We start from the raw sequence: 27,369 nt of genomic DNA on the forward strand, positions 1-27,369 counted from the left end.
TTAAGAAATTGTTGCTTTTGTAAAAAAATAATATTTAATTTTAAATTCAACCTATTATAAAAAAGCTAGCATTATTTGATTGGTTACACAATATCCAATAAAGAGAAAATATGCGTTAAAATATGAAAACTACTTATATTGTGAAATAAATATTTTTTGCTAAAACTACTTACAATATAAGGGAGTGTGAGTTTTGAATCAGTAAAAAAAAGGATATTAGTTTTGAAATTCATTATACATGATTTTAGCAGTATGATTTACGTTAATTTCTACCAACTATTAAAAAAAATTGCACCAATCAATACTATTAAAACAACATCATGACCAATTGATTAATGTTGTGTCTAGGGCTGTTCAATATGGTAAAACCGAACCGTACTGAACCGAACCGAACCGAAATAGACAATATGGTTTGGTATATACCATATAAACCGAATGGATATAATTTTATAAAAACCGTAGGATTTGGATATGGTTTGGTATATAACCGATTAAACCGAATAAACCGAACAAAACCGATTAAAAGTAAAAACATGTAAATATGTATCTATTTTATAATAATACATGAAAATCTATTTGTTACATAAGTTAAATTTGTGTTAATAACTATTACCATAATTTTATAGTAATAAAAAATCTTAATTTGTAAAACACTTGAACTATAACTAAATAACAATACATCGCAATTCAGACATCTTATTTTCTAAGTAGGGGTTATTGGTTCTATGATTTTAATGGATTTGAGAATTCTTCTAGGATTTAAGAAATCCGTTGATTCTTAAATCAAACATATAGATTTCAAAATCAAACATACGGAATTCAAAATCAAAATAAATGGATTATTAAAATCAATCAAATGAATTTGCAATAAATTCAGCTTTATAATAAAACCAAGTATATAAAAAGTAAAACACATTCATATTTCATACGTTTATAAAAACTCTCCACATATCTGTTGTTATTGTGGCTCTCACTTGATTGGCATGTTCTCTTTGCTGATCCTGAGTTACAAGAATTTCTTCATCATTGTTATTAACTTCTTCGACATCTTCTACATCCTTAGAGTCTTTTTCTTCAGGAAAATTATCTGTTCTACAAAACTTTCGAAGAAAATTATTTACACAGACTTTACATTCAATTAAAAAGTAAAAAAAAATATGTTTGTGCTTAGTGCATCGTGCTTAGTGCATCATAATATTAGTTACATGTGCTTAGTGCATCTAATATGTTTGTATGCAAGACACATGTGCTTGTCATATTTCAATAGAAGTTGGTGTTATAATAGAATATTGCATGATGAAAGTGCCATGGCTTATTTGAAATTTTTGTTGTATACGTGAGATATTGAACATTTTTTGTTAGAGAAAAATTTATAAGACAAATCCATTCAAAATAACAAGCTATAACACAATATTTGTTTCTTTGTATTTTACTCTCTAAAACACTTATAAATCTATTCAAATCCAAATTCAAATCAAATGCTTAATCAAATCCTTACTATTGAATAACACCTAATTTTGAAATCTATTTTAAAATCATAGAACCAATAACAATGAATTTGAATACAGATTTTAAAATCATAGAACCAATAACACTAGATTTTGCTTGGATTTTCAAATCCATTAAAATCATAGAACCAATAACACCCCCTAAGTCTTTTTTAATCTTTTTGATTTATTTTAGTCTTCACTATATTAATATGAAGATTATAAATTTGATAGACAATAATTAATGGAAAATTTTCAATTGAAAAAGCATGACTTTAATGAACACTAAATATGGAAGAGTGGAAAAAAATTTCATTCATGTTTCTGTTTTGTTTCATATTTTTATTTTCAAAATTTCAAGCTTTGATTTTAGTTATAGATTTGATTATTTTATTTGATGGTATAAGCATTTTTACTTTTTTGTTCATTTATTTGAACATGTAATATATTTTTAATAAATGACTGTGTTGACAATATGACTCTAAAATTCATATAATATGATCTCAAACAAAATAATTATGTTTTTTGGTATAAAACCGAATAAACCGAAAACCGACGGTATATAAACCGAACCGAACCGAAGTAAATATGGATTTAGAATGGTAGTTATATTTTACTAACCGAAATACCGAAAACCGAAAAAAACCGAACCAAAACCGAACCGATATCCGGATTGAACACCCCTAGTTGTATCCAACTTAAAAAAATAAATTAGATATTTTATAATTGTAACCACCTTTATTAATCAATATGTAACCTCCTATCCAAAATTCTCGGACCATTTACAATTGGTTACGTTTTCCTCTTTTGTCAATATTGAGTCCAATTTTTTTTGTTTTGAACTGAATTTAGCCCAAACTATTTTTATGCTATTTAATAATTTCAACCTTTTAATTGGTGAATATAACACGTTACTTCATGTAATTAATTTATGCAGTTACATTATTGACATATGATTCAAAAAACCATAAATATAAAAATTAAATTTGTAAAAAAGTTTAAAACAAAAAATATATCCGCCAGGCCGGTCAGAATCTAGTTCTCATTTAAACTAATGCTTAAAAGACCACACAAATCGTATGCATACATATACTCTGTTTCTTTTTCCTATAACAAATTAATCATCGTGTCTTTGTATTAATGGCGATTTCTCTACATGACACTTTTTGCATTCTTGCTAATTTTAATTAGAGATGTTGCTATGAACAAACTTTACTTGATTAAACCCATTTTAAACTCACATTTATCCTTTTAAGGGTGTATTCAATCGTCCCACAAAAAAAAAAAAGGTGTATTCAATCAAATATAACAATTTTTTTTTCTCTCTCAAATCACCCAAAATCATCTAGTTATCAAGATCAAATAATTTTATGTTTGACTGAATACACCCACAAGGTGGGTAAGGAATTCAGAAACTACCATGTAGATCATCTTGATCATATCATATCCATGCCTTCTAAAACAGGTTAAGCAATGCCAAAACCCATATATACAAGGGCATAATATATGAAATTATATTAAAAACAGAATCAGTAATATCATAAAACCATATATAATAGCTTCATAGTACATGTGATATCATAATCATTATTAAAGCCTCAATTGTCAAACTTGAACCGGCGAGAGATAAAATTAAAAGAGGTTTTTAGATCACTTCCACTTCTTGAACTTACCTCCTCCAAACATCCCATGCCTCCCATGTTTAAACTTGCCTCCGTGATGCTTGAACTTCCCGTGCTTGAACTTACCATGACCATGACCATAACCATAGCCATAGCCATGACCATGTCCAAATCCGTGACCATATGCTGCGTGTCCGTAAGGACCGTGAGAGCTATGAGCTATGTGGTGAGCTCCGTAGGCAGCTGCAGCACCTGCAATCATACCCCCGATTCCAGCTGCGTGTCCTGAAACAAGTTAAGGCAAATTTCATTAATAGAAGAAATAAACAGAAAGAGGCAAAAAAAAACAAGTTGTCTTTATGATGCTCAAAACTCTAATGAGATGATTGCTACATGAGTACACTTTCAAAGGTACGATCTTTGGAGAACTTATGTAACTGATTTCAATCTCATGGATGCGGTTTTGCAATCAGAATACGAACTCTTGCATACCAATAACAGTCAAATGACTATGGATTCCTGTTGGCTACCATATAAAGTACGGTCATTTCAAAACAATATATTATTAGCCCAACTTGTTGCTAAAATGAAATGTAACAACCGAGATGATAATATCGTTTTCACAACTACCATGTATAAACATTATTTGTTTCAACTTCCTTATGTGACATGATATCTACCACATATATAGACAAAATTCTACATTTCAGTTTCTCTCTAAAGTGACATTTACCACATTCATAGCTAAATTTTTTTTCACAACTAGCAAGAGGAGATAGGGTACCTGAGTGATGAGGAGGATAGCCAGCAGGAGGATAACCAGCATGACCAGGCGCAGGAGGATAACCACCATAACCAGGAGCAGGAGGGTAGGCACCAGGTGGAGGTGGGTATGCACCCGGAGGATAACCAGGTGCAGGTGGGTAGGCACCAGGTGGTGGGGGAGGGTAAGCTTGTTGTGGTGGGTATCCAGCTGGTGGATAAGCCCCAGGACCTGGCGGGTATCCAGCGGGTGGGTACCCAAAAAAACCTTTGTCTTTGTCTTCCTCACCTCCCATGTTTTCTCTCAATCAACAAAACAAAACCTACAAAAAAAAAGACAATAATAAATTCGATTTAGGTTAAGATTCGGACAAAACAAAACATTAGCTTGAATCCTTTTCATCAGAGGATCAAGCAGAGACATAAGCTTCATAGATTAGGTCAGAGATCAATGAAATTATTAATTCCCAATAAAACTGCACAACCGAAGGATCAGAACAAGCGAAGCCATAGATTGTTTTGATCACAGGAACATAAGCTTCATTGTTTTGATCACAGGAACAAAAGTGGGAGTAATAAAATAATCAAACTAAAGGGAAAAATATGAGAGATCTCTTACCCGCGACGAATCGCGAAACAATGTCGAAACTGGATTGGAACAGAAAACAAAACAGAAGATATTTGGAGATATGTATTGATGGGGGTTTGCTTAAGCCATAGATTTATTTCCTTAAGCGGCACGGTTTCCAAAATAATATATATTTTGATCTTATGGTCCTCGTATTTTGAGTATGATTCCTAATTGGACACATATTCCTCATAAATAATAAGAGAGTTCAGGTCTTCCAGGAACGATACATCACTACAGCAGACATGTAATGGTGGTAGTAACGGTTTATTCAGAACTTATTTGAAATCTTTAGTGAATTTTGGTTAATTGTATAGTTTGCTTCTTAGTTCTTACAATTCGAGCTGCCCATACTATAACTTGTGGGGCGCTTATGAAGTATTATAAAATATGGGGGGTCAAAGGAGATAAAGATAAGAATACTTTTGTTACGTAAATATTTAGCGTTGCGGGAACGCGTAATGAATGGACCCGTGATCACTACCAACATGCATGCGTTAGTTGGGTGATGTATATAAGTACTCTTTTTTAAATGAGAAAAATGCGTAAAGGATCGAAGAATCTACACGAAATTATTATTACTACTTTCTGAATTCTTTTATAACAAACTAAACGTCAGATTAACTAACACATAATGATACTGATTCCCCCAATATGTTCAATAGATAGATAGAACTCATGAAACTTCTTTGCTATGGAAACTACTAACTAGTACCAATAGGATTTACTGTAAAAAGTTGGAACTGACTTACCACATGTAAAAACACTTTTCAAGGGGCAATCGAGTAAAATTACAGAAAGGCTCTGCATAACTTACAAATACAAAGCATAAAGACTACTCAAAACAAAAGAGAGCTACTTTTGATCCATTACACTACCCATACATGTGCTACCGTGAAGGCTGAGACTTTGATCAGCAGAACCCAAAGGTACGTTCTAATTCCTGCTCACTCTCGCAGTTATATCCAAATTCAAAAGCTCGATCTGCGGTTAAAAGAAGAGACAGAACCATTCACTTACATGTAACAGATAAGAGGATGATAATACCACAGCGGGAGATAGATACGTACCAAAACGGCCCTTTTCTGTTAATATTTCAGCTTCTAGTTCAGCTTCTTCCTGTTCTGTGTCTGAATCAGTTTCTAAGACCAAACTGTCAGAACAAAGCCCCGAGATAGTACACACCATGCACCCACTGTCTGGACAAAATATCACTTCCTTGCAGTTCTCATCGCACACTGTTTAAAAGACCATAAAACAAAAAGGTAAGTTTGGAAAACACAAGCAACACATTTACATTTTTTTACAGCGTTTCATTATATCATACCATGAACATTTCCAGTCTCTTCGCATATGAACACATCGTCAATCTGATGGTAACCACATTTTGTTCCCAAACAAACGTGGCCAATCACAGCTTTATTGGTAAGTCCCTTGCTTTTCTTCCACAGAGATACTTTGTCAAGTACTGTTTTGTCAAGAACTACCCTGTCATCCACCATCTAAACAAAGAAACGTGAGAACACATAAAAAAATGATAGTAGTGCAAAAAAAAAACAAGTATTAGATGTTACCTCGGAAGGAAGAGGAGCTTGGCTTCGCTTTGCAGCTTGCATTTGAACGTAATACACTTTAAAATCCGGTGGACAGCTTCTGACAAGTTCTATCATATCCTTCTCGTCACGCTAAAATTAAACAAAGAGAAAAGACTTCACTTGCAAGGAACTAATACATGTATGACATCTAATAGCAGCTTACAGACTATGTAACAACTCACATCGATATAAAGCTTCTTCCAAGCACATTCACGTAACATTCTAGTTGAAGGCATTAGTCCCCACCGGATACAATACCTGCAGAAAGGACCAATCATAAGGTGTATTGCTTTGTTTATGAGTACAAAGTATTTATTTTGAAAACTATATTATCCACAAGACCACGGTAACATGAGAAGAGACTTACAGGCGACGCCATAAGGATTCATCAGAAGCGGTAAAGTTGAGAAATTTACACACTAAAGCGCATGACAGAAGATCCTGTAATAACCACATTCAATTTCGATTCTGAATCAAGAGAACAGTTACTAATATGTAGCTTGAGAATGCAAATGAAAGATACCTCAGAGGATAAGAACTTGAAGATGTGACGAAACAGCTCAGTAGGAACTTTGGTGAAATCTCCACTCTCTATCCTCTTTGCACCGTTTCTATCTTTATTGTTACCATTTTCCTTCTGATCTACAACCACCTTTGTTTTGTCTTTCTCAATACGTTGCCGTTTTGGTTCAGGTTCCTTCGTTTTTTCTTCATCCTCTACCTTCACAACCACGAAAAAAAACACACACACATGCATCAATAAAAAAAAAACTGAACCTTTCACAAGAAAACATAGCATGAACAAAGAGGTCTCACAATGGACATAAACCGAGAAGCATGAACCAAATAAGATCGACCAAACCCAAATTTGATGTAATAAATTAATATACACACAAACCCAGATCATGAATTATACGAAAAACATCGAATTTACAATCTAATTACAGATCGATAAGTTTAAGTTCAAAAAGATTGAAACTTTAGAAAAAATCGAGATAACGACGAAAGCCATATACCGATGAGACTTCTGATTCGAGGAACCGAGCGAAGCACTCGTCTTCATCATCAGAGAGAGACATTTTTTGGGAGGTGAAGATCGGAGCTCCGGCGAGGACGGTGGATTTTATATGGGGGAGGAAGGGATAGAGAAACGAGAGGGTTGGGCGTTTGTGCCGGTGGCGTGAGATTGGAGACGATTTTGGGCCGAGCAGTGTTTATTAATGGGCCTTCGAAACCTTGAAAAATGGCCCATATATAGTCTTAAAGATATCCTACTCTCAACGTCATTATAATCATCAATCGGATTTTTCATTTGTACTAAAATGGCCTTTTAAGTTTATTAGTACTGTTTTAACAACCCGATGTTTTCGTTAATAAAATGACTTTTCCAGATGTATATAGTAATGCCGAGGACGACATCTGAGCTACAGATTTCCTATCTTTATAATTCTTTTCTCTGTCGACCACAAACATGCATTATTATTTATTTATTTTTGTCAACCCACAAACGTGCATTTTTAATGCGGATTTGAGTAATAAATGTTATGCAATAATACTAGAACTAACACGTATTATTAGAAGGGTATGGTTGTTGTACTTTTCCTTTCTGGAAGCGGAACATTTGTGTTTGGATAAACAACTTAATTTCATGATTTTTTCATGCAACTCTATTCTTATTCATTTAAATATATGATCATAACAGATTATGACCCAAAAAAGCATAAAAGATTGAAATTGTTTTTAGGAACGGGTTGGTTTAAAAGAGAGTTAAAGTTCATTAGAATACATCTACATGTAATATCTAAAACAGTATACAAATATTAAAAAAAACTAAAAAGTAAATAAACAGAAAATAAAACTAGTTTAAATAAAATCATCTCCAGTAGTCTCTCATTTTGAAAGAATACATTAAAATGAAATAAATAATTTTAATGGTACACCATTAAAAAAAAAATTAGGATAGCAAATAGTATTACATCAATTTAAATGAATACTAGATTTTGATCCGCGCTTTCAAAGCGCGGAATCGTTTCTTTTTAAAATTTCATTTAAAATAATAAATATTTGTCTAATCTATATTTTAATAAATTTTATATTTTTTATAATCAATTAATAAATTTGGTGCTGTCTATTTTATCGATCTGATTTAAAACAAGGTGCTTAAGTTTGAGGAGTAATTTGGAGAGAAAATTGGGGGATCCTCTCTATATTATATGAAACTAATCACTAAATACAGTTACCATGATTTACATAATATATGGTAGCGAATATAAATTCAGTTACGAAAATGGATGTTATAGAGAATATTCTTTGAATTACTTTGTTTTGAATCCGAAAATTTATGAGTTTCTATTTGTTACTAATATAAATTCAGTTATCATGTCAAACAAAATATATTCTATGCGTAGTCAGCAAGTTAATTTAGTTAAATTGGAAAATTTTGTTTCTACATATTATCTTTTGAATTTATTGTATGTAGCAATTACGAAAATAGATGTTATAGAGAATATTCTTAAAAAAAAAAATTATTTGAATCCGAATTTTTGTGAGTTTCTATTTATTATGTTTTATATTTATATTTATATACCAACTTTGATAAATATTAATATTAAAATGTGTTAAATATTATTGGCTGTTTAAAAGGTCAATAACATTGAGAACCAATGATTCCGAAATATGCTAACCCTATACTATTGAAAGACGAATTTCATATAAGACACAAGCATTATAATGAACATCCATATATTTGGTTTGTGTTTTTTGGACTACGGGTTTTTGATGGTGTTAATAGGGTTTGAATAGAGTTTTAGGGCATAGGGTTAGAACACAAACGAAAAAGATGGGTTAGTAAACATACACGAAATGAGCTTAAAAAACGATGGATAATTGTTTAAATTATTGGACTGTTTTGTTTAGTTAGACATAAGCAAAATGTGTTGGATTTTTAATTTCCGAAAATCATTAAAAACAATTGAAAAATGTAGTGGAAATTTTTGTATTTAATTAGAAAAGGTAATGGAAATTTTTGTAATTAATTAGAAAAGCAAGGGGTATAATCATAAGAAGAATTCTGCTTTAATAGTATAGATTATTCATAAACTTACTTTGATGTTAATCTTGTTTTTTTTAAATGCTACTTAAATTGTATACAACTTTTTGTCAATTATATAATTTATTGCATAGTTAAATAAAATGAAATACATTAACATAAAAACATATTGCAAACATTTTAAAAAATGTTGAGGAAATATATCAGAATCACACTTCAAAAAAGAAGGAAATATAAACACAATAAATTGAGTCAATTAGCTAAATAACCACAAAGAAGTTAGAAATTAGGTGAATACACATGATGCGACAAGTTGTGTGTCTAACAACTAAGGTATGATGTTGTGGGATTTAGGGTATTTAGTTAATTAAGGGAAAAGTTATGTATATGGGATGCAATTTCACATAAATTAATGTGATGATTTGATGTGTTAATAAGAAAGAAAAAAAATCTGCACTGTCAGAAAAATAATATAATATATAACTAAAAATGGCTAAACACTTTCTTTGTAGAAACTCTTCTTTGTAATTGTCTTTCAATGTCTTTTTTTTTCTTTCTTAAAAAGCATTGTTCTTCTTAATAATAAGAACAACCCAACAACTACGAAATTACAAAGAAGATAATTCTGACTTCAAAACAGAGCAAACAAATAATCTCAAAAAGGATTAGAATTTAGATTTTGGTTCTCTTTCTCTGGTCGGAGACAGAAAGGTAAGAAAGATGGCAGCTCCGGTGATCACAAACGGCGGCGAAGCGACGGAGAGGCAAGCTCGAATGGCGCATTCAGCAATGACCTTGGTTCAGCTAATTAATGGCGCTTATCATGTGATTACGAAAGTAGCTCTTAACGTTGGAATCAATCAGCTCGTCTTCTGTGTCTTCCGCGATCTTATTGCTCTCTCCATCCTCGCTCCTCTCGCTTTTTTCCGCGAAAGGTTTCATTTTTTTCTTTTTATTTGGTCAATGCAATTTCTTGATGATTGGGTTACATGTAATGTTCTGTTTTTAAGACAAAAAGGAATAACCATAGTTGTTCTTTTGATGGTCTTGTAGAGGGATAAGACCTCCTATGAGTAGAAGGGTTCTCTTTTCACTCTTCTTCCTAGGTTTAGCAGGGTAAGTAACCATATCATTTGATTAACCAGGTTCTCATCATCTTGTTTATGTAGATTTTAATGCCATTCTATCTTAATCTTAGGATATTTGGGAACCAGTTACTATTTCTTATGGGTTTGTCATACACAAATCCAACTTATGCAGCTGCTATTCAACCATCCATCCCGGTCTTCACCTTTATATTAGCTGTCATGATGGGGTAAGTCTAAATTTTCCTCAACATTTACAATATAAAATGTATATATGTATTCAATCTTATTTTGCTGTCTTTCCTTATTTTATATGCAGTACAGAGAAAGTGAACTTGTGTAAAATAGAGGGCCTAACGAAAGTTATAGGTACTCTAGTTTGTGTTTCCGGTGCGATGGTGATGGCTCTGTTCCGTGGTCCAGCTTTGTTTGGAGATAAAGATTCAGACCTTACAGTAAACAGACTAATCATTGATAGAAGTCAACCTGAGCTTCATGGTTGGTTAGTCTCTAGCTTTCTTGGGCTTGGGCTTGATCTATGGCACATTGGAGTTATATGTTTGATTGGAAACTGCATGTGTATGGCTGCTTTTATCGCTGTCCAAGCGCCAGTTTTGAAGAAGTACCCTGCCTACCTTTCGGTTACAGCGTATTCATACTTCTTTGGTGCATCAATAATGATCGCAACAGCGTTTGTGTTTGTTAGAGAGCCTAAAGAGTGGCACTTGACACAATCCGAGATTCTTGCCGTTATATTTGCGGTAAAAAGTTTGTTGCAACATGTTTTTTTTTTTGGGTATGTTTTACATAAAAAGACTAAAGCTTTCTTCTGGGTATTTTTTTGGTTATTGATTCTCAGGGAGTGTTTGCATCAGCTCTGAACTATGGACTCTTGACTTGGTCTAATAAAATTCTTGGAGCTGCTTTGGTTTCTCTATACAACCCTCTTCAGCCTGCAACATCTACTTTTTTATCCACAATTTTCCTCGGCAGCCCAATCTATCTTGGAAGGTTTATTGCTTGCATCTTTGATCCATCCTTACACACAACCTCTTACTCCCTTCTTCTTATACATAATCTTTTAAAATGGATTGTCTTTCTTTCTTTCTCATGAGCAGCGTTGTGGGTGGAGTACTCATCATTTCAGGGCTTTATATGGTTACTTGGGCATCTTACAGAGAACAACACACAACAGTTTCAGGAAATGCGATTGCTTCTTCCAGTGATGTAAGAGTTTCGGAACCTTTGATTTACAGAGATGGGACTGGTGAAAAAATTGCGTAAAAAGACAATTCAGTTATACTGTCAGAGAAGAAGTATATAACAGACAGTTTTTTCTACACTTAGCTTTGTTCGATTTGATCTCTTAAACAGCTGCTTGCTTGATTTTTCATTCAACTGAAGCAGTAGAAATTATCAATAGAATTGATAGATAAGTTCTAATTTGAGATTAGCCTGTTGGATAAGCTTCAAGAGAAAGCTTAGGAAACAAGTTATTCATAAAAAGGAAAGATGAATAACAAAACCTATTAGATTTAGGATTAAAGATAAAGATAAGATAAGATTCCTAGATCATGTTGTAATAGGACAAGTTAAGGGTTTTCTATTACCTATATATAGAGATCAAATTGTAAGATGATCTCATAAGAAAAGAAGAAGAAAGTTAAGAAAGATTAATAAGACAAAGCAAGAGTTTTATTAAGTTTGTGTTCATACGATCATACCAAGTTCAGATTCTAAGACTTTATTTGGTATCAGAGCCTGAGTTAATCAAATCATGAGTGATTCAGAATCAAAACCAGCTATGAAGATAAACGCGCTACCTCCCTCTGTCAAAACACCGATGCTCACAGCAACGAACTATGCTGTCTGGTCTTTAAGAATGAAGGTTCTATTTAGGTTTCATGAGGTATGGGAAACCATTGATCCAGGATCAAAGGACCAAAAGAAGAATGACCTAGCTACGATTCTCTTGTTTCAAGGAATTCCAGAGAATTTAATTCTACAAGTTGGTGAGCAAGACTCTCCTAAAGGTATGTGGGAAGCATTGAAAGCAATGAATATTGGAGCTGATCGAGTAATAGAAGCACGCCTGCACACACTGATGATTGAGTTCGATCATCTGAGAATGAAAGATACTGATTCAATAGATACGTTCTCAGGAAAATTATCAGAGTTTGCAGGAACAGCTGCATCACTCGGCCATACGATAGAAGAAGCAAAACTAGTAAAGAAGTTTCTATCGTGTCTGCCAAGCAAATTTCTTCAACTCTCAGCAACACTAGAACAAGTTCTTGACCTAAACAACACAAGGTACGAAGATGTAGTAGGTCGCCTCAAAGCATTTGAGGAGCGCTTGCGTGGAGAAGAAAGAATGCGAGGAGAGAAACTTGAAGATAATGGCAAGCTCCTTTACTCCGATCATGGAACCAGAGGCAGAGGACGAGGTTCCAACAGGGGTCGTGGGAACAGAGGAAGGGGGCGTGGAAGTAACAACAGCGGTGATAAAAGCAAGGAGAAGAGAGATTACTCTTAGATTGAATGCTTCAATTGTCACAAAAAGGGACACTTTGCCTCCGTATGTCCAGAAAAGAAAGAGGACCAAGAACTCAACAATACAGAGACTGAGACGTCAGATAAAGCTCTGTACATGCATGAGGTTGTATTCTTAAACGAAGGGAAGGTAATACCGAAGAAGCTTGAAGCAAACAATAAAGAAAAAGGGATGTGGTATCTAGACAATGGAGCTAGTAATCACATGACAGGAGAGAGATCTTTCTTTACTGAACTTAACGAAAATGTAAAAGGGAAAGTCAAGTTTGGAGACGGATCGTATGTTGATATCAACGGGAGAGGCTCTATTCTCTTTGAAGCAAAGACGGGAGAACAACAGCTATTAAAGGATATCTACTACATACCTGAGCTCAAAAGTAATATATTGAGCTTAGGACAAGCCACGGAGCAAGGATGCGACGTGAGGATGAGGGACAACTATCTCACTCTACGGGATCCAAGTGGACGTCTGCTGGTCAAAGTCTTAAGATCACCTAACAGACTCTACAAAATCTCGTTGCAGGTTGGGAAACCAACATGCTTACTCACACGGTTAAGGGAAGAACCATGGAGATGGCACGCAAGACTTGGTCACATAAGTTTCAAGACGATCAAGACAATGGCAACAAAGGAGATGGTTTACGGTTTACCTGAGATCACAGAAGAAAAGAAGATATGTGACTCTTGTCTAGTCGGCAAGCAAACCCGATATCCCTTCCCCTCATCCACGACATATAGATCATCTAATGCATTGGAACTTTTGCATGCTGATCTATGTGGTCCGATAAGTCCGGCAACATTATCTTAAAACAGGTACATATTCGTCATTATTGATGATTGTACGAGATACATGTGGTCTATCTTACTCAAAGACAAAAGTGAAGCGTTTGAGAGATTCAAGATATTCAAGGCTCTTGTAGAAAAGGAAGTTAACAAGAAGATAGTAACTCTCCATACGGATAGAGGCGGGGAGTTTACATCAAACGAATTTCGAGATTTCTGCAATGTCAATGGTATTAAGAGACACTTGACAGCTCCGTATACTCCTCAACAGAACGGAGTTGTCGAAAGAAGAAACCGAACTCTAATGGAGATGACGCGAAGTATGTTAAAAGCCATGAAATTACCTAACTACATGTGGGGAGAAGCTGTAAGGCACGCAACATATTTAATAAACCGTGTTCCTACTCGTGCATTGAAGGACCAAACTCCATACGAAAGTTTAAGAGGAAGAAAACCAAGTATTGGACACATACGTGTGTTTGGTTGTATTGGACATACTAAGGTGGATTCTGTTCATACGAAGAAACTAGATGACAGGTCGGTGACTTTGGTTCACTTGGGCATTGAACCTGGTTCAAAAGCCTATTGTCTATACAACCCAAGTACAAGAAGGGCAGTTGTAAGTCGAGATGTCATATTCAATGAAGAAGCATGCTGGAACTGGAGTAAAGAGCATGAGCAAGAAGAGACAGAATCCGGAAACTTTAGTATGACTTGGGGTTCAAGTCATGATGTTGGTAATGGTTCTTATTCCGTTGAAACTCAGCAAGATGTTACCGAAGATGAAGCACAACATCAAGATGATAATGCGGAAACAGAGGAAACAGAACCAAGTATTGAGACGGGTCCAAGAAGATCATCTCGACAAGTGAATACACCTAAGTACTTGGAAGATTATGTATTACTTGCCGAGATTGAAGGTGCTAAGCTACTACTATCTATCGATGATGAGCCCTCGACATATCAAGAAGCAAAGAGATATGCTCGTTGGATAAAAGCATGTAAGGAGGAGATAGAGTCAATCAACAAAAACAATACATGGACTCTGGTCAGTAAGCCGCATGGAGTAAAGATCATTGGTCTAAAATGGATCTTTAAGGTAAAGAAGAATGCAGATGGTACTATCATCAAATTTAAAGCAAGACTTGTCGCAAAAGGATATGTGCAAGAACTAGGCATAGACTTTGAAGAAGTCTTCGCACCAGTGGCAAGGATCGAGACTATAAGACTACTTATTAGTCTAGCTTCTGCTCAGGGTTGGGAAATTCACCATCTTGATGTGAAAACAACATTCTTACATTGTGAACTAAATGAAGAAGTCTATGTGTCTCAACCGAAAGGGTTTGAAAAGAAGGGAGAAGAACACAAAGTTTTCAAACTATCCAAAGCTCTATATGGGTTGAGACAAGCGCCTCGTGCTTGGAACACAAAGCTGGATCAAATCCTAAAAGGCCTCGGTCTTTCAAGATGCTCAAAGGAGTGCTCTGTTTACCGTAAGCAAGAAGGTAAACTAGTACTCATTGTTGCGACGTATGTTGATGATTTGTTCGTAACAGGGAACTCTACGTCTGCTGTTAAAGAGTTCAAAGAAGCAATGGCTAAGGAGTTTGAGATGTCTGATCTCGGATTACTTACATACTATCTCGGCATCGAAGTTAAGCAAGGATCGAATGGTATAACCATAAGCCAAGAAGCATATGCAAAACGTGTCTTAGAAGAAGCAGGCATGGACAGTTGTAATCTAACTCATATTCCGATGGAGTTTGGGTTACAAATGTCGAAGTCCTTGGAAGAAGCAGAAATCGACTCCACTCAATATCGGAGAAGAATAAGATGCTTAAGGTACCTGATGCATACAAGACCAGACATGGCATTCTCAGTTGGAATTCTAAGCAGGTATATGCAATCACCTCGAGAATCACATGGGAACGCATTGAAGCAGGTCTTAAGGTATCTAAAGGGAACTCTAAACTATGGATTGGAGTATAAGCGTGAAAGAAAGCAGAAACTAAGTGGATACAGTGATAGTAGTCATAACACAGACCCGGATGATGGAAAGAGCACAACAGGGTACATATTTTGTATTGGAGAAACGCCTATCAGCTGGTGCTCTCAGAAACAGGAAGTAGTAGCTTTGTCATCATGTGAGGCAGAATACATGGCAGCTACAGAAGCTACGAAACAAGCAATTTGGCTGCAAGAACTTATGAGTGAGATAACCGGAAGTGAAGAAAAGAAGACAGTGATAAGGGTTGATAACAAATCGGCCATTGCATTGGCTAAGAACCCTGTGTTTCACCGAAGAAGTAATCACATTCATAAGCGGTTTCATTTCATTAGGGAGTGCGTGGAACGAGGACTGATAGACGTGGAGCATGTGGCCGGGACGAAGCAGAAAGCAGATATCCTAACTAAAGCTTTAGCCAAGATCAAGTTCAAGGAGATGAGAGACTTAATTCAAGTTCAAGAAAATGGCTTGAAGCTTAGAAGGGAGAATGTTGGATAAGCTTCAAGAGAAAGCTTAGGAAACAAGTTATTCATAAAAAGGAAAGATGAATAACAAAACCTATTAGATTTAGGATTAAAGATAAAGATAAGATAAGATTCCTAGATCATGTTGTAATAGGACAAGTTAAGGGTTTTCTATTACCTATATATAGAGATCAAATTGTAAGATGATCTCATAAGAAAAGAAGAAGAAAGTTAAGAAAGATTAATAAGACAAAGCAAGAGTTTTATTAAGTTTGTGTTCATACGATCATACCAAGTTCAGATTCTAAGACTTTATAGCCAAACAGAATCAAGATCATGGCTATTCTTATCAAGAAATAACGACTCAATATTAGTGGCTGATGTTGCAAATAGCAAGAATATAATTGTTGAAAAACAGAAGAAAGTGGATTATTTGAAGGGATATAATTGTATCCAATTGTTTTTGCCTAAACATTTCCATTAATTTTAAAGAGTTAACTAGAGATTGATCCACGCACCTGCGCGGGTATCGATTCTTACATTCTTATTTACTGATATTTTTTTTTCATAATTAGTGTTATACTCGTTCCGTTCTGAAATGTAAGATGTTTAGAAGAAATTTTATGTTTCAATATGTAAGATGTTTTAATATTTTTAGGTAGCTTTAACTTTATCAAAATCTGTGTAACCAATCAAATTTAATAGTTCTATTTTGTAACTGGTTAGATAGTTTTAATTTATAGTTTTAATAATATTTTTTAGATAAAAAGTAAATTTCTTAATAAACGTGTTTTACCTAAAACATCTTATATTTAAAAAACAGAGAGAGTATATTTTAGATGAGTCATAATATAATTATTGTATTCAAAAGACATTGACCAAATCGGGTAATATGGTTATTTTTTGGTACAAATATCTGAATCCGTTTCTGATACATTTGTTATTTATATATTTTTAGGTTCCTATACATCAGAATCAAACTCATGCAGATCCAGAAAGACCCAACTCAAAACCTACACATAAATTTATAATACTCAAGCAGAGTCTAATTAAAAAAAAAAGATACCCGAAAAGAATAACCAATATCGAAATAGACAGCCAATGTTCATGCATCTATACTATTAAAAGAAAAGGAGTCCTAAAAAATCTATTTAAATAAGGTTGTTGGACTTATTCATTTTTTATTTTGCTCTTATATCCTATTGTTTATTATCCTATTTTTGTGGACACCATTATTTTCAAAAAATATCCTAATAATATTGCCTAATATCTAGGATTCATATTTTGAAGTGTTATTAAATTAGTGATTGCAAACTTTACGATTTCCAATATGTTAAAACATTATTTTATTAAATAAAGTTGACATATCTATTTTGGTTCATGAATAAGAGCCCATCAAATTCGTATAGACAAATCAGGTATTGCTCTTTTCTTCCACCTACAAATAATAAAGAATAACGGACTTTAGAGCTGCAACATTGAAATGTTATTAGTAATTATTCAAAATGTCATATAAGAAAGTTTTGATGATGGGGAACAAAATTAAAAAATAATTTTGTCATATACAAATTAGTAGAAAAAATGTTCTAGCCACATATGTTATTATTTAGAGTACAATTACTCAAAATTATAGTATAACAATGTACTGCAATAATATGACTATAGCCCATTAGGATCATATTTATCGAATTCGACCACATGATATATTATTTTTTAAGAAATACAATTAATTTATTTGAGACCATAGGTTTGTTTCTTTTAAATTTTGTTAGATTCAAATCTTTTTTATAAAGACTACCTCCAATAATAGTGAATTTTTGGGGTTTTTACCAGATTATATCAGATTTTTAATTAATATATTTTAAAAAAAATCTGAACCAGATTATATACAGGGTATCGGGTCTATTGTTAGACCACGACCTCGAGTCGGATAGGAAAACGCTTCTTAAAATTCAAACATCATAATAAACAACTCTTAAATTTTTTTTTCCTAATAAAAATTTATAAACTCATGTGCAAATATTACGAAATTGTCAACAAAAAGATACTCGTGCTTTGAAAACGGGTCAAAAAGTAGTACCTTTTAAATTGAATATATATAAAAATAGTATATATTGATGGTTAGAACTATGATACAAATATTTGACAATAGAAACTCATTTTCAATTTAAAATCACCAACTCATATCGTTACTACATTTCAATAATGAAAACACGTTGTTCTTTATTATAGAATATATATATATATACTATTAAATCACACATATAATCTTTAAGTCTATTTCGAATAAATACCACACTTTGATTTTTTTTTTGTGAAAAAACATAAAGTTTTAAGATTCGAAACAAACGATAAAGGTATCTTTTAAATCAATATTGGATCAGTAGGTGAAAAAACAAACCCGCACTTTTAAGTGCGGGTCAAAATATAGTAACTGATTTTATAAACTAATAGAAATAACTATTTCTATGTGTTTCACTAAATTAAGTGAAATAGAAAGAGTTTTTTATTTAGTAAAATAATTATATGGAGTGAAAAATTAAGTGGCAATAAATATAATACATAGACATGTCTTTGAATTATATTTTTGGTTACGTAATTTTCTATCAATTGAAAGTAAAAAAAAAAGGTTTAGCAAACTAAACGAACATTTAACCATATGCAAAACCCAGTTATTTTACATTTTTATATTTATAATTGACACAAAATTAATGTTAACTAACTAATAAATAAAAATCTGTACTATTATTATTATGATAATATAATTAATGATGTGATGTATTGTTAAAATAATATAATTAATGAAATTATTAAATCGAATGAAATATGAAAAAAAACAATTAAAGTAATTAGTAAAAGGACATTATACTTATTTTTTATACTGCTATCTATATTTCCACACAATTCTCATTTATATTGGTATTCATGTTTCCAAAAAGTATCAAAATGTACTTCAATTTTTGTATAAATTTTAATATACAAGACAGAGAAATTTTACAGACCTATATATGCTTGTTCGATTTGATCAATTTTAATACTAGATGTAGATTTGTTTTTTTTTATATATCGACACTAGATGTAGATCAAAAGTGAAGTTGGAACGGTTTAGTAGAGAGATGATTAGGATGAATTAATGTATAATTTCTTATGTGAGAAATGTATAAATGAAAAAAAAAATTGTTCTCAATATATAAATAGGATATCAAAGGTTATTGTATCCAAACAAATCTACAAATTTTTTAAAAAGTTTATGTCAAAAGTTCCAAAAGTTCCTTAAATTGCAAATAAAAATATTTATTTGAACAGTTTAAACGGGGAAAACAATATAAAAAAATGCAAGAACAATATGAATAGAATTAAAACGACATGGTATAAATGGACAAATTGGGGTGTAGAAAAGTTGGAGATGCATAGTCACTACACTACAGTATTGCTTTGAATGGACAAATTGGAGTGTCCACTTGTTATCTGGATAAACAACTTGATTTTTCATTTCTTAAAACAAATCATTGTTATTTGGATAAACAACTTAATTTCTTCAAGAAATTTCCATGAAAATATATTTATGTTTTCTTCTTTTTAAAATTATTTACAGCACTGTGCGAAGCATTTTAGAGGCCTAAGGCAACAAATATTTTCTTAAAAGTCAACATTAATAATTAAAGTTTAGTTTAAAAATGTTGACAAAAAAAAGTTTAGTTTAAAAATATTTAATCATAAGTAAAATTTAAATGATAAGATTATTTTACATAATTGATAGTTTATTAATTTAATAAAAAACGTGGTATTAAAAGCAAAGATTAAAGTATATCTTAAAACTAATTATTAAATTTTGAGTTATAACATAATAAATTAGTTAAGAGTACTTACTATAACTAAAATGAAGACTGAACTTATGTTAAAACCTTATTATGTGAGATTTATAGTGGTTAATTACATAAATTTACTACAATTAGTGTCCCTTAAAAGTTTAGATTATGTTGGGGCCTATGACCAATGCATTATATAATCACACGAGATTTTGATCGGAACAATCGTAAGAGAGTGAAGTACTAGATCTTGGAATTTGCATGAAGACATATATTTACCAACTTCACATTTCAGCTCTAAACATTTTACTTTGTTTAGGAAATATATAAAACCCCCACTTGGAAAGAGATGATTTGATATTTTTTAGTTTTACATTCGGTAAATTGATATTAAGAAAACAATCTTGCTAAAAAGACCAAAAACATACATTTATTTTGGTAATTGTATTTAGACTTTTTTTAAATCATTGCTGTTCAAAATTATCTAGACCAAAATAATATATTAACTATATTATACATCTTAAGTTTAGACCAAAATAATATATTTCTTTCTTAAAATCTATTTTTGTGATAAAAACTTGAAAATGATATATTTAAGAGAATTGTCATGTATTATTTAAGATTATATATTTTTATAATATTCATACTATTTTGAACAACCCAACAACTACGAAAATAAGAGAGAGAGAAAGAGAAGTCTGACTTGGAAGCAGAGCAAGGTTCTCTTCTTCGATCAGAGTAAGAGAAGAAAGATGTCAGCTCCGATGATCCTAAACGATGCGACGAGGAAGGATGCTAGAAGGGCGCACGCTGCAATGACCTTGTGTCAGCTAATTTACGGAGCTTACCACGTGAGTGCGAAAGTAGCTCTTAACGTTGGTATCAGTCAGCTCGTCTTCTGTGTCTTCCGCGATCTTATTGCTCTCTCCATCCTCGCTCCTCTCGCTTTTTTCCGTGAAAGGTTTCATCTATCAAGTTTCTTTTATTTGGTCAATGCAACTTCTTGATTTTTTTTTTGTTTTTGCAGCAAATCAAGAAATCTCAATAATAGCTCCATCTTTCTGACTCACTATTTTTGTTTTATTCTGATTGTACTGTTCGATGATTGGATAAAATGTTATGTTCTGTTTTTAAGACAAAAAACAATAACCATAGTTGTTCTTTTGATGGTTTTGTAGAGGGATCAGACCTCCTATGAGTAGAAGCATTCTCTTTTCACTCTTCTTCCTAGGTTTAACAGGGTAAGTAACCATATCATTTTTGATTTGCCATAATCTTCTACCATCATCTTTATGCAGCTTCTCAATCTTTATAGGATATTTGGGACTCAATTACTATTTCTTATTGGTTTATCATACACGAATCCAACTTATGCAGCTGCTATACAACCATCCATCCCTGTCTTTACCTTTCTTTTAGCTGTGATGATGGGGTAAGTATCATTTTCCTCAACAATAACATATACATATATTCAATCTTTGAGTGTCTTCTTTCTTATGTATGCAGTACAGAGAAAGTGAACTTGTTTACAATAGAGGGCCTAACGAAAGTTGGAGGTACTCTCGTTTGTGTTTCCGGTGGCTTAGTGATGGTTTTGTTCCGTGGTCCAGCCTTGTTTGGAGATCAAGAAGCAGACTTTACAGTAAACAGACTAATCACTGATAGAAGTAAACCTGAGCTTCATGGTTGGTTAGTTTCTAGTTTTCTTGGTCTTGGGCTTGATCTGTGGCACATTGGAGTTATATGCTTGATTGGAAACTGCATGTGTATGGCTGCTTTTATTGCTCTCCAAATACCTGTTTTGAAGAAGTATCCTGCCTACCTTTCTGTTACCGCCTATTCATACTTCTTTGGTCCATCAATAATGATCACAACAGCATTTGTGTTTGTTAGAGAGCCTAAAGAGTGGCACTTGACACAATCCGAGATTCTTGCCGTTATATTTGCGGTAAAAAGTTTGCAATAACCTATGTAACATGTGCTTTTAGCAAAAAAAAAAAAAAACATGTTTATTTGGGTATGTTTGACACAAAGACTTCATCTGAGTACTTTTTTTGTTTTTTGTTTTTTTAAATTTCAGGGAGTGTTTGCATCAGCTCTGAACTATGGACTCTTGACTTGGTCTAACAAAATTCTTGGAGCTGCTTTGGTTTCTCTTTACAACCCTCTTCAGCCTGCAGCATCTGCATTCTTATCGACGATTTTCCTCGGCAGTCCAATCTATCTTGGAAGGTTTCTTGTTTTCATCTTTAACCCTTCCTTACACACATACACTGACACAACATCTTTATCTGTTCCTACTTAGATAGAGTCTCTTATAATCTATTGTCTTTCTTTTTCTCATGTGCAGCGTTGTGGGTGGAGTACTCATCATTTCAGGGCTTTATATGGTTACTTGGGCATCTTATAGAGAACAGCACACAACAGCTTCAGGAAATGTGATTACTTATTCAAGTGATGTAAGAATTTATGAACCTTTGATTCATAGAGATGGGACTGGTGGCGATAAAATTGGGTAAAAAGACAAGTCGTTTTTTTTTTTAAACTGTTGGACAAGAACTATATCACATTCAGTTGGTTTTACAGTTAAGCTGTGTCGTTATTTCGTTTGGTCTCTTAAATCTCTTTTATCGATTTTAGTTAAACAGAAGCCGTACAAATTAGCAACAGAGCTGGCAGATAAGTTTTAACTTGAATAGCCAAAAAAGATAAGATCATGGCTGTTCTTATCAAGAAAGTGACGACTCAGTACTAGTGTCTGATGTTGCAAATTTACCCCATAAGTTTGAAGGGATACAAATAATACCCAATTAAAGACGCCCAACTTTTCTTGAACATCTCAATTATATTAAGATAGAGCACAAAGGCTTTAGAAGATTATAGCCGGAGATATACTCAACGTCAGCAGGACGACTAATGAAAAACAGTACAATAAAACAAAAGATAAAAGTGTGCTCGACAGTGTGAAGAAACTTTACTCGAAACTTTGACACGTTACTCAGAACAAGCAACTTACGGTCAGAAATAATATCGATGTTGATAGACCCAAATGAGAAGACTTTAGAGCTGGTAGAATGCACCAATTTTGGTGGTAAGTGATTCTCCTTTACAAAAACTTTGCAGGAGACTGTTGACCCGCAAGAGCGGTTGTAAAGAAACTACAGAACCTTATCCAACATTAATAAAAAAGGGCTATAGCTGCCTAGATTTAAGCCTAAAACTGAACAAGTGATTCATGTCCCAAAATGGGGTAACGAGTACGAAAAGAAGAGTGTTGGAACTAACAGTGATTTTTGGAGGGGTCCGCCATCCTGATACACGGCATTCCGTTGGAGCACTCGATCTATCATATGCCACAGCCTGTTCCATTTCATGGTGCATAACCCGTAAAATCAGTATCGTCTAAGTGAGTAGGCAAGAAAAAAATTAGCAAAAAAGTGTTTACAAGGAAGAGAGAAAAATGAAAAGAAATGTGTGACCATCATCAACGTAAACTCTCTTTTTTTTTTTGTCAACTTATCAACGTAAACTCTCTAAGCAATGAGACTATTACTCCTATGCTATTATCTATACAAATAACTTCTGCCTGTAAGAGTTATGGTTCACTAATTTTAAACTGATACAAGCTCCTCCGATGCACACACGCTGTTCTTTGTCAATGTTATCCAAAGTACGTAGCACAAGAACACAAGTATATTATTCAAAGTATTCTATTGTCCCCGTATAATAAAAAGCAACCCATATTCCATCTACGAACACTAAAGATGATTCTCCAGCAATCACTAATCCAACACAAATACATGGACAAAGCACTAGCCTTGGCATTTAACAGAAAATCATGAACTTTTCAACACAAAATATGCAGTACAATCTCAAGAACCAAGATGAATAACAAGTGAATGTGAGATTGCAATATCCAAATCAGAAGATGTTCGTACTTGAAACCACAATCCTATTGCCTCGAAATTAACAATGTTCAGATTGACCTGAAAACACGAGGAAGAATGCAGTGAGGACATCTCTAATCCAACTCCATTTTTTTTACTCTCACATAGTATAAAAAGTGGATATGGAGTAATAAATGGTCCAATCAAATTTTATATCTCACTCTATAATAGAGTTTATTCCAGTTATGGAGTATTCTATTTTTGTTTGTTCATTACTCCATTATGGAGGGAGAAATGAAATAGGATTTGATCATTTTTACTCCATATCCACTTTACTCTATTTTTTAAGAAAAAAATAAAATTTTACATAAGAGATGTTTTGAGGCAAAAGTAAGCCGGCTACTAGAGAGGCGGAACGACGAACATTTTTTATGTAATTCCTTTTTGGTAAAATTAATACTAAAAGTTTGTTTTTAATTATTTTGTTTTTAGAAAAATTTTAATTGTGTAATTAGAGGGTTATGATCGGATTAACATTAATATTCATTCTAAATGGACAAGAACTCCCATAATTATTCTTAGAGGACAATAGGTGAGTCTTTTAATTCCTTTTTGGCAAATTTACCAAATTTTATTTGAAAGCGTTTAAACTCGTGAGGTTCCAAATAAGGCAAATCGAGAACAAGTTTGACAATTCTGGAAAATGAGTCATAACTTGAACTTTCCATGGATGTTTCTGTATAGAATCTCGATTGTGAACTCAATCAACTTAATAAGAATACCTCTCTTATTAATCTTAAGGAAACTAACTCAAAGCCTTAAGCTCTCACACAATCTCTCAACTCATAAGTTATACAACACTCTTGCATCTCCTTATATATAAATCAAATTTCCTAAACTCATTAGGTATAACATATTTGGATATTTCCTAATCATTTAACCATAACTCGGCAGAATTAGATCTTTAACTTATTTCTCAACTTTACTTTTTCTTCAAGTTTAATCCAACATTCTCTCCCTTAAGCTTGAACTCCATCTTTGATAGTTTTTGAACTCCAATAAGCTCCCTCGTTTCTTCGTGCTCAACTTCACTCGATTCATTTTGGACTTTCTCACTTACAGTGATATCGATTTTTCCAAGCAAATCCCACAACCACATAGCTTGCCTTGCAGCTTCAGTAACCGCCACGTTCTTCCCATTATCCGGGCCAACTCTATGATTTCCATTACTATCTCCAACAATTGGTATCCAAAAGGTTGCACTTATCTTCATTGTAGCTTCACAAGACTCTTTGTATCTTTGCATATCTCTACTTATCACCTCTACATATAAAGATAGATCTGGTCTGGTCGTATAAAGCAAATATCTAAAATAGCTGACATTCCTCATGTATCCTTTTCTATTGTTGTCTCCTTCAGTTTTAGATTTTTTCCTCTTCACCAAGTTGAGCAACCTGTTCAGTTGTTTCCCCATTGAAGATACTTCGTATCAAACTTATTCACGCGGTTCACCAAACCTGCTTCTCTCATCAAACTATGTTCCAAATCTGTTTCCTGTTTTGAAGTTCTAATCTGTCCCAGAAACTCCGTGATATAACAACTATAAACATCTTCAGAGGCAGAAGCTTTAACATGAGAATCATCAGCATCTAAAGTCTCGACCTCTATGTTCAGAATCGTTAATACCTTAACCTCTACTTCCTTCTGCGTGGACTCTTTCTTTCTTAAGCTTATGTGTTTCTCTTCCTCCATGGCTACCTCAACCTCAGACAACAGCTTCTTTGACTTCTTATCATTGTCACTGGCAGCAGCTTTATTAATCTTCACTCTCTCAACTTCCTTCAAAGAAAACTGCAACTCCTCTTCCTTGTCCAGCAAGGAATCTTTCAGCTTTGAATTCACAGCCCTATCGACCGCTTCTTTAGCCACATTAGCTTCGCTTATCACTGGTTTAAGTATATCTCTAACCCTTTGATTCTCGTCCTTAGCCCTTTTGCTCTGATTCTCAGCTGCGAAGAGAGCCACAAGCAACCTATTGTTCTGCTCAAGAAGCAGGCTCTTCTCATCTTCTCCTCTCTTTACAGTACTCATGAACGCAGTCTCTTTCTTATTCCAAGCCAAAAAAGACTCATCCTCTTCAATCCTTATCCTCACGCTCGTGTTCTTGAACAGCTCAGTTTTTTTCTTCGCATCCTCGTGCTTCTCCTTCCATTCCTTAGAATCAAACCTCGTAGCCTCGAGCTCTGTTTTTACAACCACAAGCTTCTCTTTGGCCTGGCTACAGTCAGTAGCTACCTTTTTCAAAGTCAACGCCAAATCATCCATTGTTATCTTGCTCTTCATCTCAGTCTCGGTCGCTTCCTTGAGCATGTTCTTAACGTACTTCATCTCTTCGAGCAAGTCAGATACCTTTAGAGAAGAAGTCTCCGCAGCGGCGTGAGCCTGAGCAAGACTCTCCTTGGTAGAATCCATCTCGATCTTCAAGGAGTAGATATCAAAATTTTGAACAGAGCTATCGTCTTCGATCGAATTTTGGCTCTTAGAAGATTCGTCGATTTTCTCTTTCAACCAAGCAATCTCTACCTTGGACTCCTCTAGTTCTCGTGATTTCTCTCCGGATGAAGTAAGCAGTTTGTTCTCTGTTTCTTTCAACCTCTTATTTTCTCCATGCTCCTTCTTCTTATCCTTCTTCTCCTCTTTCTTTATCTCTGTATTGCTCTGATATCTTTTAACTTCTCTCTCTATCATGGGGTCCAAAGAACAATCAATATCCTCTAGATCAGTGATGGACTTACTAGTAATCGCTAGCAGCATCTTCTTGAGTTCCGAGTTATTTCTAGCTCTCGTTGGTTCAGATTAAACTCTCTGAAGTGTCAAAGTAACATATTTTTCACGAGGATGAAGCTCATTAAAACATGACACAATGATATATTCTTCATCTACTGACCATGGAGCAGCTTCCAAGTGCTCAAAGCATGACATCACTCCTTCATCAAACAATATAGCAACATAAACCTTGAGTAAAGCCAAGATCTCGTTGACATTTTCATCCTCCTTCTTCTTGAGATCATCACAATACATCAAGACCACAGTCTCTACATAGATGTCAACGTCATCACACTCTCTCATCTCCACCATATGAGAAACTCCTTTCTCTCTTCTACAACTCATCTTCTCCATGAAAAATCTGCACCTCTCCGATAAAACCTTCATGTAAACATTCATGGTAACTCTGTACCAGTCTTTCCCCACCAGAATCAGCTTTGCAAATCTAGTCTCACGGTTCACCATGATCTTTCTTCTACCAATACCAACACATATCTGCGTAGTGTTGCTTATCTTGTGCCTATACATGGTAGGTATCTTCGAGTGAAGATCCGCTAGCTCCTTCTGATCTGCCCATAGCATCACAAACTCATCGCACATCTTCTTCTCAATCAGTATCTCATCTACCTTAACTCTGTTTCCAACACAGAACAACATTGTGGACTTAAACGGTGAAGGTTTCAAGAGTAAACCTATCTCTCTCATAATGTTGAACACAACTTTCTCTATGTGTTTCTTTAGTAGGGCAGTGTACATAAACTCGTTTCTAAGATTCTCCGGGACCTTCTCCAAGAACTTCTTTGTTTCTTCA

The 27,369-nt window shown here is 33.9% G+C and overlaps 5 protein-coding genes across 6 annotated transcripts; 2 read left to right on the plus strand and 3 right to left on the minus strand.

The window, feature by feature from the left end:
• Positions 1 to 2,959: 2,959 nt before the first annotated feature.
• Positions 2,960 to 4,667, minus strand: LOC103839128 (glycine-rich protein A3). Its single transcript, XM_009115618.3, has 3 exons — positions 4,491 to 4,667; positions 3,894 to 4,194; positions 2,960 to 3,394 (listed from the first exon to the last, which is right to left on the minus strand). The coding sequence occupies exons 2-3, from the start codon at positions 4,165 to 4,167 to the stop codon at positions 3,138 to 3,140; spliced, it is 531 nt and encodes a 176-aa protein (XP_009113866.1). The 5' UTR covers positions 4,168 to 4,194; positions 4,491 to 4,667; the 3' UTR covers positions 2,960 to 3,137.
• Positions 4,668 to 5,208: 541 nt separating this feature from the next.
• LOC103839127 (F-box protein SKIP31) lies at positions 5,209 to 7,364 on the minus strand. Its single transcript, XM_009115617.3, has 8 exons — positions 7,111 to 7,364; positions 6,618 to 6,815; positions 6,462 to 6,535; positions 6,277 to 6,352; positions 6,074 to 6,184; positions 5,827 to 6,001; positions 5,570 to 5,737; positions 5,209 to 5,483 (listed from the first exon to the last, which is right to left on the minus strand). The coding sequence occupies exons 1-8, from the start codon at positions 7,171 to 7,173 to the stop codon at positions 5,413 to 5,415; spliced, it is 936 nt and encodes a 311-aa protein (XP_009113865.1). The 5' UTR covers positions 7,174 to 7,364; the 3' UTR covers positions 5,209 to 5,412.
• Positions 7,365 to 9,662: 2,298 nt separating this feature from the next.
• LOC103839125 (WAT1-related protein At5g45370) lies at positions 9,663 to 11,671 on the plus strand. Its single transcript, XM_009115616.3, has 6 exons — positions 9,663 to 10,078; positions 10,197 to 10,259; positions 10,342 to 10,458; positions 10,548 to 10,989; positions 11,088 to 11,239; positions 11,347 to 11,671. The coding sequence occupies exons 1-6, from the start codon at positions 9,864 to 9,866 to the stop codon at positions 11,510 to 11,512; spliced, it is 1,155 nt and encodes a 384-aa protein (XP_009113864.2). The 5' UTR covers positions 9,663 to 9,863; the 3' UTR covers positions 11,513 to 11,671.
• Positions 11,672 to 20,468: 8,797 nt separating this feature from the next.
• LOC103839124 (WAT1-related protein At5g45370) lies at positions 20,469 to 22,460 on the plus strand. Of its 2 annotated transcripts, XM_009115613.3 has the most exons (6): positions 20,470 to 20,806; positions 21,024 to 21,086; positions 21,161 to 21,277; positions 21,352 to 21,793; positions 21,926 to 22,077; positions 22,196 to 22,460. In XM_009115613.3, the coding sequence occupies exons 1-6, from the start codon at positions 20,598 to 20,600 to the stop codon at positions 22,362 to 22,364; spliced, it is 1,152 nt and encodes a 383-aa protein (XP_009113861.1). In that variant the 5' UTR covers positions 20,470 to 20,597; the 3' UTR covers positions 22,365 to 22,460. The 2 variants fall into 2 exon arrangements, with proteins under 2 accessions (XP_009113862.1, XP_009113861.1); XM_009115614.3 differs by lacking the exon at positions 21,024 to 21,086 and having other exon boundaries at positions 20,469 to 20,806.
• Positions 22,461 to 25,190: 2,730 nt separating this feature from the next.
• LOC103839303 (WPP domain-associated protein-like) lies at positions 25,191 to 26,546 on the minus strand. The gene has a single exon (XM_033278319.1). It carries the CDS (start codon positions 26,544 to 26,546, stop codon positions 25,191 to 25,193), a length of 1,356 nt encoding a protein of 451 aa, XP_033134210.1.
• Positions 26,547 to 27,369: the final 823 nt, after the last annotated feature.

The sequence above is a fragment of the Brassica rapa genome, chromosome A09 (genome assembly GCF_000309985.2).
Source record: "Brassica rapa cultivar Chiifu-401-42 chromosome A09, CAAS_Brap_v3.01, whole genome shotgun sequence".
In the NCBI taxonomy this organism is placed as follows: domain Eukaryota; kingdom Viridiplantae; phylum Streptophyta; class Magnoliopsida; order Brassicales; family Brassicaceae; genus Brassica; species Brassica rapa.